General features: G+C 41.6%; 1 protein-coding gene across 1 annotated transcript in view; it reads left to right on the top strand.

Annotated features, from left to right (window-relative positions):
* Nucleotides 1-13955, top strand: part of PPP1R13B (protein phosphatase 1 regulatory subunit 13B) — a 130381-nt gene that overhangs the window by 100157 nt on the left and 16269 nt on the right. Inside the window, exons 5-7 of the mRNA XM_024231502.3 lie at nucleotides 6269-6370; nucleotides 9790-9964; nucleotides 10862-11058. Of these exons, the coding sequence (XP_024087270.2) occupies nucleotides 6269-6370; nucleotides 9790-9964; nucleotides 10862-11058 (474 nt within the window). The remainder of the gene's footprint in view (nucleotides 1-6268; nucleotides 6371-9789; nucleotides 9965-10861; nucleotides 11059-13955) is intronic.

Here is a 13955-nt window from a genome sequence, read left to right as displayed (position 1 = left end):
AGAAATAGCCCAAATGTCTATTAACTGGTGAACGGATGAACAAAATGTGGTATATCCATCTGACTGAATATGATGCAGCATTAAAAAGAAACTACTCAACTCAGATGAACCTCAAAAACCTTACAGCAGATGTAAAAGACTACCTATATTATGACTTCGATTATATGAAGTGTCCGAAAGAAAGTAAGTCTAGAGACAGAAAGCAGATCAGTGGGTGCCTGCAGCTGGGGCCCGGAGTGGAAATTAATGGTGAATGGCACGAGGTAACTTTCAGAGGCAGATGGAAACATTCTAAAACAGAATTGTGGTGACGGTTGCACAACTCTATGTATTTGCTAAAATAACTAAATTTTCCAGTTACAATGGGTGAATTTTAGGATATGTAAATTATGCCTCAATTTTAAGAAAAGCCTGTGACTTGAAAAGTTAAGGAAAAAATAAAATCTAGGGATAGGGCTGAAAGTTACACTCAGAATGAATACGTGGCTTTAAATTCTTTTATTATTAAAAAGCAAACTAAAAATAAGTGAACTCTCTATTCAACTTAATAAATGAAGAAAAAGTTAAAATAAAAGACATAGGATAATTAAAGATAAAAGTGCAGATGAATAATATTGAACACAAACAGAACAGTCAAAAGAATAAATGAATTTATAAGGAGACATAACCGCCACAGATGGGGAAGAGATTAAAAGGTCCATTAAACAATGACCATGTACTAGTTAACAGACCCCCCTTTCTAAATGGAACCACTATGGTAAGAAACTACAGATGTTTCATAGAGAAAAGCAACAGGCCCACTGAGTTCCAAGTCAACCTTTCAACCCTATTTCATGGACACATTCCACATTTTATTGTTTCTGAAATCCGGGTCCATCTCATTATCCCTGTCATAAGGTGGCAGTGTGAGGGAGCTGCGGGAAAAGCTGCTGCAGGCCACCCCAGGAACCTTCGGAAAGTGCTCGTGACAATGAATCTTTTAAGGATGGTAGTTTTTGAAGTTCTCTATTATTGCTTGCACTAAACCTTGAAGAATTTTGCCGTTTGTCTTTCTTCACTATGGGCCGAGAGACTGGTACTTTTATTTTAGCAGATACTGTAGACGGGGACAGCAACAAGGCTGTTTTTCCTGATGGAAATTTGCTCTGATTTTACTGTGTCTTGACCTTCTTTTGAACTTTTTCCACTCTTCCCTGCTTTTGGTGATTCTTTCTCCTTCCTGTTTTTATTCAGCATGGCTGGAGCGGGTGGCCGCTGCCACCACCTGCCCCCGCAGCAGCAGCGCCCCCACCCCCATCCGTGTCACCCCCACGGCTACCGCCGCCACCCAGGGACTGAGTTGTTCACTCGCTCTTGCTTCCCGTTTTTCAGGCTTCCAGAGGCTGCAGCAGCTGCAGCAGTGGCTGCCTATTCCAAATAATATAGTGACATTCTTTTTTTTTTTTTTTTTAATACTTTAAGTTGTAGGGTACATGTGCACAACCTGCAGGTTTGTTACATATGTATACACGTGCCATGTTGGTGTGCTGCACTCATTAACTCGTCATTTAACATTAGGTATATCTCCTAATGCTGTCCCTCTCCCCTCCCCACACCCCACAACAGGCCTCGATGTGAGATGTTCTTGTCTATTATAACCATAATGAAGTAATTTGGCTGAATATTAAAACCAGCATATCAAGATTAGGGACATCTGAAGTGACCCATTTGCCAGTAGATGTTTAATTGCTGACAAAATCCACTAGTCTTTTCTATTAACTGATTTTGTAATCACAGAGGAATGTATGTTAGGCATTGAAGGAAAAAGCACCATTCATAGTTAAACCTCCATCGTTTACACTGTAGCTTAGCTCCTTTAAACATATACATGTTCTCTCTCTTCTCTGGGTTATGATGATGCTGTTTGGGGAGATTGCACTGTGACTGAACTTATAATAAAAATAAAGTTATAGGACGGGAAAGCAACTTTAGGGTAACAAAAGCTAAACAAGAGAGCACTTGAGAGCAGGTAGAGCCAGCACATGTGCACAACAAACCGGGCATCGGAGATGCTCCCCTGCCTCTGAGGCACTTGGCATATGTATGCCAAGCAAAAGCAGAGTATTTTGGGTTTATCCAAGCATGACACAACATTCAAATCTGTACCAGAGTCTGTTCTCTGACTAGGAACCATTGGGTTGACTAAATTAGTATGTATATTTGCCTGAAATTGTAATGTCAAAATACCACTCCTTATAGAGCATTATTTAGTGTTTCTTTTTTTTTTTTGAGATGGAGTCTTGCTCTGTTGCCCAGGCCGGAGTGCAGTGGAATGGTCTTGGCTCACTGCAACCTCCACCTCCTGGGTTCAAGCGATTATCCTGCCTCAGCCTCCCAGGTAGCTGGGATTATACGCACCCGCCACCATGCCCAGCTAATTTTTTGTATTTTTAGTAGAGACAGCGTTTCACCATGTTGGCCAGGCTGGTCTTGAACTCCTGACCTCGTGATCCGCCCACCTTGGCCTCCCAAAGCGCTGGGATTACAGGTGTGAGCCACAGTGCCCGGCCTATGTAGTGTTTCTAGGCGAAAGATTAATTATACGAAAAAAATGGCATAGTTTTTCAAGAACTGCAATCATGAAGAGTCATTAACTGGACAGATATTGGATGAGATATGTAATATGATGAATTCCTCTGTTCATAGGTAAAATTGTAGTCTTTACTACTTTTTGGCACATAGCAAAATTCTTTTTCTTTTTTTTTTTTTTTTTTGATATAGGGTCTTGCTCTAGGGCTGGAGTGCAGTGGTGCAGTCACAGCTCACTGCATTCTCAACCTCCCAGGCTCAAGCGTTCCTTCCACCTCATCCTCCCAAGTAACTGGGACTACAGGTGCCCACCACCATTCCTGGCTAATTTTTGTGTATTTTGTAGAGATGAGGTTTCACCGTGTTGTCCAGGCTGGTCTGAAACTCATGAACTGGGATTATAGCCGTAAGCCATGATGCCTGGCCACATATTAGCAAAATATTTCAGTAGTACATTAAATAGAATGTAAGACTAGCCTTATTACTAATATTTGGAGAGGCAAATATTTTGTTTACAAAAATTTTGTAAGCTAGCTAATGAAGTCTCTTATTTCCGCAAGTAGATTTGTGGAAGTTTGGAGAAAGAAGGCAGTGATATGATCAGATAAGTGATAATGAAAACTATTTCCCTCTGCTCATGCTGGGGTCAGGGTGGGAGGCTAACTAGACCTGAGGCGGGGTGGGCCGTGTTTATTGTGGAAAACAAGTGATGTTGCCGTGAGGCTGGAGAGTGAGCTGGGTTCATGAGGAGCAGAAACAGTGTTCTTAGAACCCAGAGTTCAGGTAGTGAACATCGGTGTTGGAGGAGATCTGGATCCCTGGGGCCACAGGTGGTAGTCCTTGCCGAAGGGATCATCGGAGCAGGTTTAAGGCTGGTGGGATGTTTCCTTTTTGGGGGTCCCGTGTTTGTAGGCACCTGCCTGACTGTTGCTGAGAAAACTTTTCTGCTAATTTAACTTAGTTGTTGGAAGTGGCTTGTGCGCTGTGTGACCTGAAGCTGAACTCATCTGACAACTCTACCATAATTAGGGACCTTGAATTGCCTGAGGGAACAGGGTTTGACTTCTTATTAGATGCAATCAATGAAGAGAAATAGGGAAGAATTAGGTAATAGGTTTGTTTGAATAAATTGAGTTTGTATGAAAAATTTAAAATTGTAAATAGGGATAGTTTGCATGTAATACAGTGATAGGCCTATTAAAAAATCCAGTTTGCATTGAAGGGTTTTCATTTTCTTTAAAATTGTGGAAAAAGTGCTTCTTTTTTCCCAAATTTTCACATTGCACAATTACTAAAATGTAAATTGTTACATATTTGTTGACTTACAGGTTTATGGTAGCTTATGTTTTTATAACCCATTTAAAGACAATTAAATCACACAGGCATATTCACTTTGAAATAATTCATTCAGCTGTACATAATGATTTATTACTCTTTTCTATATGTAAGATCTTCAGTAAAATTTCATTACAATATAAGTTGATATATAAGATACAATGAATTACCTATGACAACATGGCGTATCTTAATTTTGTACTTAGAAAAACACATGCAACATAAAGAGAGTATAAATGTATGTATTGGCAAATAAAATACTTTTTGGTTTTAGGTAAGTAAAATGTTTTAATAAGCTCTATCTTATTCATAGATATAAACATCAGAACACCAGACAGTTATATTTCTCTTCTATCCTCTTTTCATTGTTTCAAGCCTTTGGTGGGGGAGACCAGAAAGGTAGTTTTTGATTTGTTTTTTTTTTTCTTCAAGTTGTGAAATTATAAAATTAATGTTAATTGAAAGATTTGTTGAATAGACATAGTTTTCCTCTAGTCAAAAAGTGTTTAAGTCTGGGCACAGTGGCTTACACCTGTAATCCCAGCGCTTTGGGAGGCCCAGGTGGGAGGATCATTTGAGCCCAGGAGATTGAGGCCAGCACAGGCAACATGGTGAGACCCCTGCCTCTACAAAAAATTTTAAAAATCAGCCAGGCATGGTGGCTTGTGCCTGTAGTCCTAGCTAGGCGAGAGGACAGCTTAAGGCTGCAGTGATTGCACCACTGTACCCCCGCCTGGGTGACAGAGTAAGATTCTGTCTCTAAATTAAAAAAAAAAAAAAAAAAAAAAAAAGTCTTGTACCATATTGCTTTCTCAGGATTTTTAGATAAACAGAATGGTGGTTCCAGTTAAGACTGTTAAATCGAGCTGGGCGCAGTGGCTCATGCCTGTAATCCCAGCACTTTGGGAGGCCAAGGCAGGCAGATCACGAGGTCAGGAGTTCAAGACCAGCCTGGCCAATATGGTGAAACCCTGTCCCTACTAAAAATACAAAAATTAGCCAGGTGTGGTGGTGGGCACCTGTAGTCCCAGCTATTCGGGAGGCTGAGGCAGGAGAATTGCTTGAGCCCAGGAGGCGGAGGTTGCAGTGAGCCAAGATCGCACCACTGCACTCCAGCCTGGGTGACAGAGCGAGACTCCGTCTCAAGAAAAAAAAAAAAAAGACTGTTAAATCCTGATCCCATGTTTCAAGAGTCAAGAATGTGTTCAAACATCATAAAAGTTTGGGAAGACATGGAGCTGGAGGAACAGGAACTGTAACTGACTATTAAGAATTATAAGAGGTTTAAGGGTGGCAGAAGGTGAAGGTATCCTAAGAGTACATATGAACCGAGAAGTAGAACGTGGGAGCTTGAGGAGGAACTGTGTGGCCTCCCTGCTCAGAACTGAAGGGTTTGGAGATGGCCTTGTGAGAATGGAGCTCTAGGGCTTTAATGAGCTGCATGCCTCTAGGCATGCTTCTTCCCCTCAGCCCCATAGCTCCTCACCCAGAGTGGGGGCTCACATAACCCCCGCAACCCCATGCAGATTTGTTTTGAAGGGCATACGGCACAATGCTCATAGCATGTCTGTCACAGTACACAGTGCACGTGGTGTGGGCTTAGTAAGTAATGAACTATGAGTAATAGTCGAGAACATGGACTCTGCGTCTGCTCTGCCTCACAAGCTGACTGCCCTGTGCTTGTTTTCTTGTCTGTAAAACGGGGATGTAACAGTACCCACCTCATTGGTCATTCTGAGGCCGAAATGGGTCCATCTATGTAAAGTGTTTAGTTCAGGGTATCATTGACAGAGAATGGAGAAAGGAGAAACAGCCAACTGCATTCCTCTAGATGTTACTTTGTATGTTGATTTCACATATGTAATTCTCTCGGATGATGTGTTCTTCATGTAAGTCATGCATATGGTGTTTTTAGTGAGTTATTCATATATTAGAATCTCTTACATATTTTCATTTCCTGAGGTCAGGTGATAGTGAGATGACATTTGTTCTTAGGTTACCTGCATATTTATATTTTTGGTTATGTATCCTTAAACATTTGACAGCCTCATTTGCTCAAATATACCTACTAAATTGTCATTCCAGAAGGAGGAATGTCACTCACAATACACATTTGCAAATGTTTGCTTAAACTTGAGCCCTTACTAAATACGGTATCTGATGTTTATGCATTAAAAAAACAGTTATTTATATTTCATAAAAGCAGTCAACAATTAGGAAAAGTTCTTACAAGAAAATAAACTAGTTGGTACTCTCCTCACTTCTAAGGATCCTATCTAAAGTCCTGATATGTGTGAGTTTTGACACTAGAGAAAGACAGTTATGCAGATAAACTTACGTTCCAAAATAAGTGCTTTTTGTTTAGGTTGGGAATCCACGTGTTGAACTTACCCTCTCAGAGCTCCAAGATATGGCAGCTAGGCAACAGCAGCAGATTGAAAATCAGCAGCAGATGTTGGTTGCCAAGGTAAGTTATAAAAAGAGGTATTGAAACATTGTTCAAAAAGTACCTTCTTTAACCATCATTTTAGACTGGGTTAATATGTTCTTGGGTAACGCTTATAAAATAGGACCATGCCATAGGAGTGCTAAATGCAGTCTTTCTCTCTTTGTTATCACTTCCATAATAATATATGCATACTGTAGTTTCTGGAAGTTGGGAAGCTATCAGAACAAGAGCATCTCACCTTTGACATATACAATAGACACCCCAAACAGGAAACTGATGACCTTATTAAAATCATAGATAACATTTGGAAAGGGGCCAGGCACAGTGGCTCCTGCCTGTAATCCCAGCACTCTGGGAGGCCAAGGCAGGAGGATTGCTGGAGCCCAGGAGTTCAGGACCAGCCTGGGAAAGATAGTGAGACCCTGTCTCTACAAAAAATAAAAATTAGCCAGGCATGGTGGCATGTGGCTGTGGTCCCAGCTACATGGGAGGTTAAGGCAGGAGGATCACTTGAGCCTAGGAGTTGGTTGCAGTGAGCCAAGATCATGCCACTGCACTCCAGCCTGGGTGACAGAGTAAGTGAGACCCTGTATTTAAAAAAAAAAAAAAAAAAAAAAAAAAAAAAAAAAGGCTGGGTGCAGTGGCTCACTCCTGTAATCCCAGCACTTTGGGAGGCCAAGGCGGGCGGCTAACAAGGTCAGGAGATCGAGACCATCCTGGCTAACATGGTGAAACTCCGTCTCTACTAAAAATATAAAAAAAAATTACCCGGGCGTGGTGGCGGGGGCCTGTAGTCCCAGCTGCTCGGGAGGCTGAGGCAGGAGAATGGTGTGAACCCGGGAGGCAGAGCTTGCAGTGAGCCGAGATTGCGTCACTGCACTCCAGCCTGAGTGACAGAGCGAGACTCCATCTCAAAAAAAAAAAAAAAAGAAAAAGAAATCGGGAAGAAAGGGTGCTTTTGTTATCTCCTTCTGCCTCTGGGTATGTTCTTGGCTATGTCATTGGTATTAATGTTCAAGAAGAAAGCAGCAATCCATGATGAAGACACTGATCAGGGCCACGAAGACAAGGACAGGTGGGTAACGGGGCTTCCCAATGTGCTACTCTAAGCTGGACTTGTTTGGTTTATTACAGTGCAGGGTATAGATAATGCTTATTATATATACTGAGTTCTACACTGCTTATTGAAACTCGAATCTTTCTAAGTAATGGTTTAGTCATATTTAATTGAAACATCAGATCTATCACACATGCCTGCTGGAAATGATTCATGTTGTAAATGATCTTAAAATATTCCAAAACTGGCCGGGTGTGGTGGCTCACACCTGTAATCCCAGCACTTTGGGAGGCCGAGGCAGGTGGATCATCTGAGGTCAGGAGTTCGAGACCAGCCTGGCCAACATGGTGAAACCCTGTCTCTACTAAAAATACAAAAATTAGCCAGATGTAGTGGCTAACGCCTGTAATCCCAGCTACTCTGGCTGAGCAGGAGAATCACTTGAAGCCGGGTGGTGGAGGTTGCAGTGAGCTGAGATTGCGCCATTGCACTGCAGCCTGGGTGACAGAGCGAGACTCTGTCTCAAAATGAAAAAAAAAAAAAGAAAAAAAAATTCCAAACTGCTTTAAAGATAACATTTAAACATTACCAACTAGGTTCTTATTGCTCTCTCCTGTAGAGAGATTTTCTTTATGACTAAAATGTCCAATCTGATTTTTTAAAATTTATTGAAGGACTGTATACTTCATTGTACTATCCACTTTTATGTAAATAGTAATTTGGGTTGGACTTGTTTTAAAAAGTTGTCTCAATATTTATTGGATTTATGAGAAAATGATTAAAAGTTAAGTTCAATTGGAAAGTACTTTATCCCATTAATAAGATTTCTCAGATAAAATATACATAGTATTATGTCATTGTAAAAATTTTCTAATTCTGCTTTTTGTTTTTTTCCAAATATTGATCCAAGAGTATTGCTGTTCAAAATAGTTGTAGATATTTTCAGTAGTGTAAATCACAAGTTAATGCTACATCTTAAATATTTAAGCACATATTGTTTTACCTTAGAGTGTAGTATGTAGTGCCTTCATAATCACACCTTAAACCTCTCCCTATGTAGGTATATTTTATGCATACATATGGGATCATGAATACTTAATGTTGACTCTTACCTTTAAGGTATGTTTTCACATTAATAGGGAAAACCCTGTTGAAGAATATTGCATATATTGTTATTTTTAGATTGTTCTGGTATTGTTTGACTCTAAAATGTTTCCTTATTGAAGAAAATAATCGTGAAGAAAGCAGACACTTCCTTGATTGTTCAGTATCATAACAAATTGAAGATTTATCTCCTTACTGATCACCTTATCTCTTTTCAGTGTAAAATTCTCTGCTGGTCAGTGTTCATTTCCTTTAGGAAATGAATTAGATTTTTGGAAGCCACTTTGTAGCAGCAGGAAATGTATTACTTGCACCAGGAAAGTAAGGCTCACTGGGACATCACGGATGTGATAGAGTGAAGAGGAGACTGTGTTAGTGCATGTTCTCCTGCTGGAAGGTTTTCTGCAGAAGCGCTTATATTAACTGGTGTAGATGAGTGTGCATAAGAAAACCCTCTCTTGCCTGGCGCAGTGGCTCACGCCTGGAATCCCAGCACTTTGGGAGGCCGAGGCGGGTGGATCACGAGGTCAGGAGATCGAGACCATCCTGGCTAACACGGTGAAACCCCGTCTCTACTAAAAAAATAACAAAAAAATTAGCTGGGCGTGGTGGTGGGCGCCTGTAGTCCCAGCTACTCGGTAGGCTGAGAATGGTGTGAACCCGGGAGGCAGAGCTTGCAGTGAGCCGAGATCATGCCACTGCACTCCAGCCTGGGCGACAGAGTGAGACTCCATCTCAAAAGAAAGAAAAAGAAAACCCTCTCTCTTAAAAATCCCCCAGCTCTTACTATTTCATACTTAGGTATGCCCAGTAATTTCAGTTTTGTATGGTCTGATATAAGATTCCTCTAGTGTTTTAGTATTCTTTAAGATGAGTGATACTGTAGAATACTCTCACATTTTTTCTTTTTGAGTATATAAAAGTAATCATAAGTTTCAATTTTCTTTTTTTTTTTTTTTGAGACTGAGTCTCACTCTGGCACCCAGGCGGGAGTGCAGTGGCACGATCTCAGCTCACTGCAACCTCCATCTCCCGGTTTCAAGCGATTCTTCTGCCTCAGCCTCCCAAGTAGCTGGGACTACAGGCGCACACCACACCCAGTTACTTTTTGTATTTTTAGTAGAGACAGGGTTTCACCATGTTGGTCGGGCTGGTCTCGAACTCCTGACCTCAGGTGATCCACCTACCTCAGCCTCTCAAAGTGCTGGGATTACAGGTGTGAGCCACTGCACCCAGCCTTCAATTTTCAAAGTTACATTTTTCTTTCTTTTGTTAGGAACAACGTTTACATTTTCTAAAGCAACAGGAGCGCCGTCAGCAGCAGTCTATTTCTGAAAATGAAAAGCTTCAGAAATTGAAAGAACGAGTTGAAGCCCAGGAGAACAAGCTGAAGAAAATTCGTGCCATGAGAGGACAAGTTGACTACAGCAAAATCATGAACGGCAATCTGTGTACGTGCCTGCAACACCCCCTCGACACCACTCTCACCAGGCCCAGATCCAGTGAAACATAGTCTAACTGCCTGACAATTCAGTCACAAATTCACAGGACTAAATAGCAAGTGTGCTAAAGTTTTGCTCTGTTATTTGCATCTAAAAGGATGGGGGGGTTAGGTTAAGTGATCTTAAAATTGTGTAGTCCCAGCTACTTGAGAGGCTGAGGTGGGAGGATTGCTTGAGCCTGGGAGGTCAAGGCTGCAGTAAGCCATGATCCGGCCAGTGCTCCCCAGCCTGAATGACAGTGACACCCTGTCTCAAAAAAAATAAAAAGATCTCTTGCGGCCCTCAGACGCAGTAGAAAGATCCTCTTGTTACATTGGTACCAGCAGCTCTTTGGATTAGGGTGGGGCGCTCCAAGACTTACTCATTCAGAGGGTCTGTTTTTCTTGAATAACTTAACTTGTATCCATGCATTAAGAAAGTTATGCTGATGCTCACTTTTTTTCTGTATGAACTCTTATTTTCTTATTTTCTTATTTTTTTCTGTATGAACTCTTATTGGTTCAGTCTGTGCCTACTTTAAGTCACAGTGATGCACAAGAGAGGCTTGGATGGCCCTACCTTCACAAAACCTTTGGTCTCAGATTTCTAAGTCACTTGAACAAACTAGCTTATGGACTGATTACCCTAAAGAATAGTCAGGAATTAATGCAAATATAATTGTTTGCTTTGTGAGTAATCAGATACATGTGTCCCAAAGGCTTTTTGAAATGTGTTGTGGATTCTGCATATCACAGCTTTCTCCAAGGTCTGGCACTAGATGATACTAGAATTAAGTTCAATGTATAGAAATGAAAAAAAAAAGGATCAACTAAATGTTTTATTCTTTTCTTGTGTGGGCAATTATAGCTGCTGAAATAGAAAGGTTCAGTGCCATGTTCCAGGAAAAGAAGCAGGAAGTACAGACTGCAATTTTAAGGGTTGATCAGCTTAGTCAGCAACTGGAAGATTTAAAGAAAGGAAAACTGAATGGGTTCCAGTCTTACAATGGCAAATTGACAGGACCAGCAGCGGTGGAGTTAAAAAGACTGTACCAAGAACTACAGGTAACTCCTGGGTCTGGCAATGGTTGTATTAAAACATTCTCATCTTTCTATCTTTCATTAGCATGGGTTGGAAACCTTAGGAAGTGGAAACAAATTAGTAGATTCTAATTTAATAGTAGGCACAAGATATATGCAGTACAAAATAATTTTTTAAATGACTTGGGATAGGCCGGGTGCGGTAGCTCACGCCTGTAATCCCAGCACTTTGGGAAGCCGAGGCGGGCAGATCACAAGGTCAGGAGTTTGAGACCAGCCTGGCCAATATGGTGAAACCCCATCTCTACTAAAAATACAAAAATTAGCTGGGCGTGGTGGCGCGTGCCTGTAGTCCCAGCCACTCGGGAGGCTGAGGCAGAAGAATCACTTGAACCCAGGAGGCAGAGGCTGCAGTAAGCCAAGATTGCGCCACTGCACTCCAGCCTGGGCAACAGAGTGAGACTCTGTCTCAAAAAAAAAAAAAAAAAAAAGGATATAATTCACACAGCATACAATTCATCCATTTCAAGGATACAATTCAGTGGCTTCAGTACCTTCACTGACTTGTCAGTTACATCCACCACCACAGTTAATTTTAGAACATTTTTATCACCCAAAAAAAGGCCCGCACCTCTTAGCCATCACCCCACAACCTCCATATCCTCCAGAGCCTGGCAGCCACAAATCTACTTTCTGTCTCTGTAGATTTGCCTATTCTGGACGTTTCATATGAATGGAATCATGCAGTACAGGTTGAGCATCCTTAATCCGATAATCTAAAATGCTTCAAATCTGAAACTTTCTGAGCTCCAACGTGGCATACAAAGGAAATACATGCTCATTGGAGCATTTTGGATTTTGGATTTCGGATTTCCAGATTAGGAAGGATGCTAAACAGGTAAATATAACATAAATATTTAAAAATCTGAATGAATCCAACATCTGAAATGCTCTGGGTCCCCAGCATTTTGGTTAAAGGATATTAACCAAAACACACCCTGTATGTGGTCCTTTGTGACCGGCTTCTTTCACTTAGGATGTTTTCAGCACAAAATAATTTAATTAGCAGATAATAATGCAGTAAAGAATTAAACTTAGGGTGATATTTTAAGGCCTTTGTGTAAACTTTTTTGATGAGCTAGGTGCCTATTGTTAAATCCTTGTCTAAGCTCAGACTGCTATAACAAAATATCATAGGCCGGATGGCTTAAACTATAGACATTTATTTCCCACCGTTCTGGAGGCCGGAAGTCCAAGATCAAGGTGCCAGCAAATTCAGTTCCCAGTGAGTGTTCACTCCCTGGCTTGCAGAGAGCCGCCTTCTCGCTGTGTCCCCACGTAGTGGAGAGGGAGTTTTAGTCTCTCTCCGTTAACTTCATCATGGGGGGCCCCACCCTCATGACCTTGCCTAAACCCTAATTACCTTCTAAAGACCCTGCCTCCAGACACCATTACAGTGGGGTTAGGGCTTCAACATAGAGATTCTGGGGGACACATTCAGTCCTTAACAATCCTTAAGATTTTCGTGTCTCAGAAGTTGTCATTCAGCAGGCGATTTTTCAAGCCAGAAATAGGTCTTGCTGCTTTATTAGCACTTGCTAGAAAAAGTATTATATCATTTTATGAAATGAGGGTATTTAACTACATAGAGTAAAATCACTTGTGGTTGCTGTTAAGTTCTTTAACATAAATGCATAGAAGTACTACAGTATTATAAGGTTTCATGACTTCTACATTTTAAGCGATTGTTAAAAGTGCAGGGTTTTAAGGATTTTTTGGTGAAATGTGTTGAGTGTAATATAAGGATGTCATTTATTTCCAACTTTTTGGACTGCAATCCAGTTTTTGTTTGTTTGTTTTTTGTTGTTCTGTTTTTCTCTGTTTTTCTTTTTTTTTTTTTTTTTTTGAGACGGAGTCCAAGGCTGGAGTGCAGTGGCACGATCTCGGCTCACTGCAACCTCTGCCTCCAGGGTTCAAGCGATTCTCCTGCCTCAGCCTCCCCAGTAGCTGGGATTACAGGCACCCACCACCATGCCTGGCTAATTTTTGTATTTTTATTAGAGACGGAGTTTCACCATGTTGGCCAGGCTGGTCTCGAACTCCTGACCTCAGGTGATCTGCCTACCTTGGCCTCCCAAAGTATTGGGATTACAGGCGTGAGCCACCGCGCCCAGCCTGCAACCCAGTTTTTATTGTTGTTTTTTGATTGTTTGTTTGTTTGTTTTTTGAGACAGAGTCTGGCTCTGTCACCCAGGCTGGAGTGCAGTGGGGCAATCTCAGCTCACTGCAGCCACCGCCTCCTGGTTTCAAGCAATTCTCCTGCCTCAGCCCCCTGAGTAGCTGGGATTATAGGTGCATGCCACCACACCTGGCTAATTTTTGTTATTTTTAGTAGAGACAGGGTTTTACCATGTTGGCCAGGCTGGTCTTGAACTCTTGACCTCAGGTGATCCACCCACCTCGGCCTCCCAAAGTGCTGGGATTACAGGCGTGAGCCACCGCACCCCCAGCCTGCAATCCAGTTTTTAAAAGTAAATTTTACGTCCTGTTGAGTATACACATGGAAGTGTGTATGCACTAGTGCTGTGGGCATCCGAAAGTTTAAGACAACTCTTACTGTGGGAAGTACACTCTGATATTTTCTGTTCTGTCCTAGTTCATTTCTTAAAAATGCTGGTTGCAAGCCACTAAAATGACGTAAAGGTGCTTCACTTGGTGACTCAGGCCATCCTTTTTGGTCCTTTTTGAATTTCCTGCTGCCTTCACAGTAAGGTGCATCATGCGGTGGGCTCAGGCCTGAAGCAGCTCCATGGGGTGGAGCCGAGCATCCTTTAGTTTCTGAGAGTCCCAAACACTGCACTCAGTCTCCTGTAATCATCATTGGCACTAGTCATTTCGTGTGCTTTGAAGAAGATGTGTTA

This window comes from Pongo abelii, chromosome 15 (genome assembly GCF_028885655.2).
Source record: "Pongo abelii isolate AG06213 chromosome 15, NHGRI_mPonAbe1-v2.0_pri, whole genome shotgun sequence".
Classification (NCBI taxonomy): Eukaryota; Metazoa; Chordata; class Mammalia; order Primates; family Hominidae; genus Pongo; species Pongo abelii.
The sequence above is the reverse complement of the archived record's forward strand: the minus strand, read 5'-3'. Positions and strand labels throughout refer to the sequence as shown.